This window comes from Galeopterus variegatus, unplaced genomic scaffold (assembly GCF_000696425.1).
Source record: "Galeopterus variegatus unplaced genomic scaffold, G_variegatus-3.0.2 Scaffold5074, whole genome shotgun sequence".
In the NCBI taxonomy this organism is placed as follows: Eukaryota; Metazoa; Chordata; class Mammalia; order Dermoptera; family Cynocephalidae; genus Galeopterus; species Galeopterus variegatus.
The window spans coordinates 12,040-16,985 of NW_007731185.1; the positions used below are offsets into that span (position 1 = coordinate 12,040).

At 37.8% G+C, this 4,946-nt stretch overlaps 1 protein-coding gene across 2 annotated transcripts in view; it reads right to left on the bottom strand.

The window, feature by feature from the left end:
• Positions 1-4,946, bottom strand: part of LOC103604293 (exocyst complex component 4) — a 143,418-nt gene that overhangs the window by 5,089 nt on the left and 133,383 nt on the right. Inside the window, exon 8 of one of the 2 annotated variants that reach the window (XM_008588860.1) lies at positions 718-773. The exons of the other annotated variant lie outside the window; for it this stretch is intronic. Within the exon in view, the coding sequence (XP_008587082.1) occupies positions 738-773 (36 nt within the window). The 3' untranslated portion in view covers positions 718-737. Of the gene's footprint in view, positions 1-717; positions 774-4,946 lie in introns of those variants that run through there. 2 annotated transcript variants of the gene reach the window in all.

Sequence of the window (4,946 nt, forward strand, 5' to 3'; positions counted from 1 at the left end):
AAGAGAGGTTTATTTGGCTGACGATTCTGGGACAGTTGCATCTGACATGGGCCTCAGGCTGTTTCTACTCGTGGCGGAAAACTGGCAGGCAGCCAGCAGGAACAAGTAGATCATATGGCAAGAGGAAGCAAGAGAGAGGAAGCAAGAGAGAGAGAGAAGGTGCCAGGGTCTTTTTAAGCAAGGAGCTCTCGCGGGAACTAATAGCGCGAGAACTCACTCATTAATCCCCTCTCCCCCAGGGAGAGCATTAATCCATTCACGAGGGATCCACCCCCATGACTCAATCAGTTTCCAACACTGCCACATTGGAGATCAAATCTCCACATGAGTTTTGGAGGGGACAACACATCCAAACTTCATCAGGTCTTTTTTAATGTTAGGTTATTTGTAACATTCACTTGAAGCTTGAAATTAAAATTTCTTCCTCCTACCAGTTCGGTACCTACCCATTTGACAAACATCTTTCTCGATTCTTGCATCTCTAACGGAGCTGAAAATTAATATGACTTTTTTGTTTAATTCTTTGATTATGCAAAAGAATCATCAATGATGTTAGTATGGTTCTGTATAATTAGCTGAGAGTTGTAATAAAAGCCTTACCTTTCTATAGCACCTCATCTCCTGGAAAACCACAAAACACTTCACAAACTGTTTCTGTTTCTCAGAAGAAACACCTCCATGCCACTCACTTGAAGCTGCCCCTCCAGTTTGAAATGCATGCTCTGATTAACTAGCATTTACTCCAAAGAATTACATAATAGAAGTTCTGATGACTGTAAAGAAAGACATAACACTTAAAGAAGGTTAATTACACACTAAAGATATCACTGAAAGCGGATTTAATTTACAGCAAGTATCTTCATAGCAAGATATGAAGGAAAACTTTTTTAATAGGATAAGAAAATCAAAATCAAAAATCAAAAATTAAAAAATAAAATCAAAATTTTAAATTTTATTTTTTCCAAAAAACGAAGGACAATTTGGTAAGTTTTATGTTTACTTAACCTACTATCAAGTTTTTCATCATTCTTCCAAATCCATCATTGTGAAATCATGATGAAAATGATGCCTGTCAACGAGTGAGAATCAGTTATATAGCAACCATGCTGTGACAGTCTCAATTATTAATGGTTTCTCTTGCCAACATTATTTCATGCCCCTTATCTGGAAATCTGAGCTAATCCTGAGCAACAGAAACCTTTCAGATATATTTAACTACAGCCCAGTCTAAGAGAAAGCAGGATGAACTGGTCTCCTGGGAATGTAGCAAAACTTCACAGTTTTATGATTCCTCTGCCACACAATTTTTAAATCTACGAAGTTCATTACATTTACAAGGCATTTAAAATTCAATCTTGTCTTAGTCAGTTCAGGATACTTTAACAAAATACCAGAGACTGGGTAGCTTACAAACAACAGAAATGTATTCCTCATAGTTCTNTAAGTTTTATGTTTACTTAACCTACTATCAAGTTTTTCATCATTCTTCCAAATCCATCATTCTTTCAAATCCATCATTGTGAAATCATGATGAAAATGATGCCTGTCAACGAGTGAGAATCAGTTATATAGCAACCATGCTGTGACAGTCTCAATTATTAATGGTTGCTCTTGCCAACATTATTTCATGCCCCTTATCTGGAAATCTGAGCTAATCCTGAGCAACAGAAACCTTTCAGATATAGATGATTTAACTACAGCCCAGTCTAAGAGAAAGCAGGATGAACTGGTCTCCTGGGAATGTAGCAAAACTTCACTGTTTTATGATTCCTCTGCCACACAATTTTTAAATCTACAAAGTTCATTACATTTACAAGGCATTTAAAATTCAATCTTGTCTTAGTCAGTTCAGGATACCTTAACAAAATACCAGAGACTGGGTAGCTTACAAACAACAGAAATGTATTCCTCATAGTTCTGGAGGTTGGGAAGTCCAAGATCAAGGCACCAGCAAAATTGATGTCTGCTGAGGGCCCATTTCCTGGTTCATATGACAGAAGCGACAGGGAGCTCTCTGAGGCCTCTTTTATAAGGCTACTAATTCCATTCAGAAGGGCTCTGTTCTCATGACCTAATCACCTCCCAAAGGACCCATCTCCAAATATCATCACAATGAGGATTAGATTTCAACATATGAATTTAGGGGAGATATAAACAGTCAGTCTACAGCAAGTATTAAATCAACCAATCAATAGATATATATTGAGTATCTAATACTCATTCATTCAAGAAATATTTATTGGGTGCATACTGCCAAACTCTGTAGGCAAAGGTGAGGGGACAGACACAACGAATAAACTACAGTCCCTTCTCTCAAAAGGCTAAAGACTAATTGAAAAATAAATTTAAAAAATGTAAATACAAAAGTAATGTGAGAAATTTAAAGACGTAAAAAATAGTTTACAAGAGGACTTTAATCTGATTAAAAAGGAAAGATGAGGATTTGGTGGAGGAAGAAAAATATAACTATTAGATATGTTAAATAAGTAGTAAAAACGAGAAGTGCAGTGAGTTCTTGAAAGAAAATGATCATTGAATGCTTCATAGATAAGACAGAGAGGATTGGAGTACATCAGAGAAGGTATTCAGGGAGGAGGGTGAAAACAGCAGGGAAGATGTAAACTACAAACAAAAGCACAGGTATAAGAAAGGGCAGAGTCACATTTAGAGAACGGAGAGAAAGACTGATTTAATTGGAACACAGGATTTCTACAGGAAAAAAATAAAACTAAGCCTGGAAAAGTAACTTTGTCCAAATCATGGAGACATTTACATGTCAAGCTAAGAACACAATTTTATCCAACAAGCTAGTTTATTACAAGGAAACACAGACCATTTGTAAGGAAACTAAATTTTAATCTGCATTCTTAGTTTACTACTTTTATTAAGTAAGGATACCATTACAGACAAAGACTGGCATACACATCACTGCCATACCATAATAGCCCTTTCCCATCCAGGAACCTGAAATTATGGCATTTCTACAGGACACAGTAAGAGTCTATGGTCACCTAGTAAAATCCTGGGGGCGGGGGGAAATAAGATTGTCACTCACTCCTGCAGCTGTTCTGTTCCCAGAGCACCCCAAGGAGGCAACCTTGCAACCCTGTGGGTTATTAGGTATCTCTGAAGAAGACACTGACCCTATACATACTGGCCCACTCGATTAAATTTATCTACCTTCAGTAAGGAACCCTAACACTGCATCCCAAACTGAGGGGAGTAATTCTACAAAATCAGGAGTAATGGTGCCGGGTCAACCTCAGGGCAATGAAGCTGTCTTTTTAGCCTATGTCAATCAGCAAAGCATCTAAAACATGCCTGGGTATAGAAAAACAAGAGATGAAAATTCTTTCTGATCACAGCAGGTGAAGGAATGGTGCCGGGTCAACCTCAGGGCAATGAAGCTGTCTTTTTAGCCTATGTCAATCAGCAAAGCATCGAAAACATGCCTGGGTATAGAAAAACAAGAGATGAAAATTCTTTCTGATCACAGCAGGTGAAGAGATCATGAACAAGGGCCCAGAATCAGAGAAGAGAGAAATGAATATGCCTACAGGGATATTCAGTCTATTTCCCTACTGATACACACTCAAATCTGTCAAGATCAAATATCCAATGAAATTCTACCCCATTTTCCTAGGAGAATATTCTATGGTCCAATAGTTCTCACTATAGAAATATTCCCTGACATTCAGTTTTCTACATTTCTTAATTTCTTTTTGCTATACTTGCCTATACTATTGTGGAAAGTAAATAAATTATATCTTTATTTCATATTTTAAATTTCTAGAGATTACTATGAAGTCTCACCTCTGTTGTTCCCAAGTTTACAAGAAAACTGCACTTGAATTTCCAATCAAAAGCCCCTGACCTACACGATCTATTATTATTTTGTATTATTTTTCCCATTTACAGCAAACACTAACACTACCAAAGTTGATCCTTTGATAAACAAGTATTAGCTTAATTTTGCTTTAGAGTCTTTTTGATGATCTGCTGTCTGTGAAAATGCTTGAGTAACCCCTCCAAAGCACACTGTATTAAACCAATACCAACTATTGAAGAGTCATAACTCTCTTCACAGTGACTAACTTTACAAGGACGATATTTCTTCAGTATCATTCTATCTCGGAAAAGGTTAATATCTCTTTACTTCCATTCTTATTCCTCCACATGCCACTTCTAAAAAGCACCTAAACTTGCCTCATCTGAGGTCCTTAATCCCTGCAGATGTTCTGCTTGGGACTCCCACCTACTTGTCTATCTTGCCGGTGCACACATGTCTAACACTCGAGGCACATCCCAGATGCTGCCTCACGAGAACTGGGTAGAAAGGAATGATCAGCCCCAGCTCGGTGAGGAGATGCTGTTTTGTACCGCACAGCCAAAAATAGTGCTGGCCTTTTTCATTGCCCTATCACGCTGCTAACACATATCTAACGTGCTGTCACTTATCACCCCCGCGAGGCTGGCTATTTCGTGCTGAGCTTTCATCATTTGCTGTAGTGTACTTGGCAGCAGCCCTCATCTTCCTAGGGAATTGTATCTGAAGCAGTGGAATTTGTTGTTGGTGGTGTTGGTGTTGTTCACTTTACATTCTCAAAACCCTTCAAAAGGTTTAGGTAGCTAATCACAAAAGGTTCATACCACTCACTTACGTGACACAACTCTTTGGCAAGACTAACAAATACTTCTGGGAAGCCCAGAATTATTTTTAAAAAATCATCTGCACTTTGGAGTGTTATAAGATTTGCTATATATAATGTTACTAAAGGAAAAAAAATGATTTTGAACACAATTCCCTTGTGAAGAAGGGCGCATCACCTTTCTTCAATACTGCATTGAACTATAGGTGTAGATTTCATAATAAAAATTTATTTTTCCATCCTTCAGCAAGTAGGCAAAAGTATACACAGAACACAGATGAGTGAACATGATGCTGT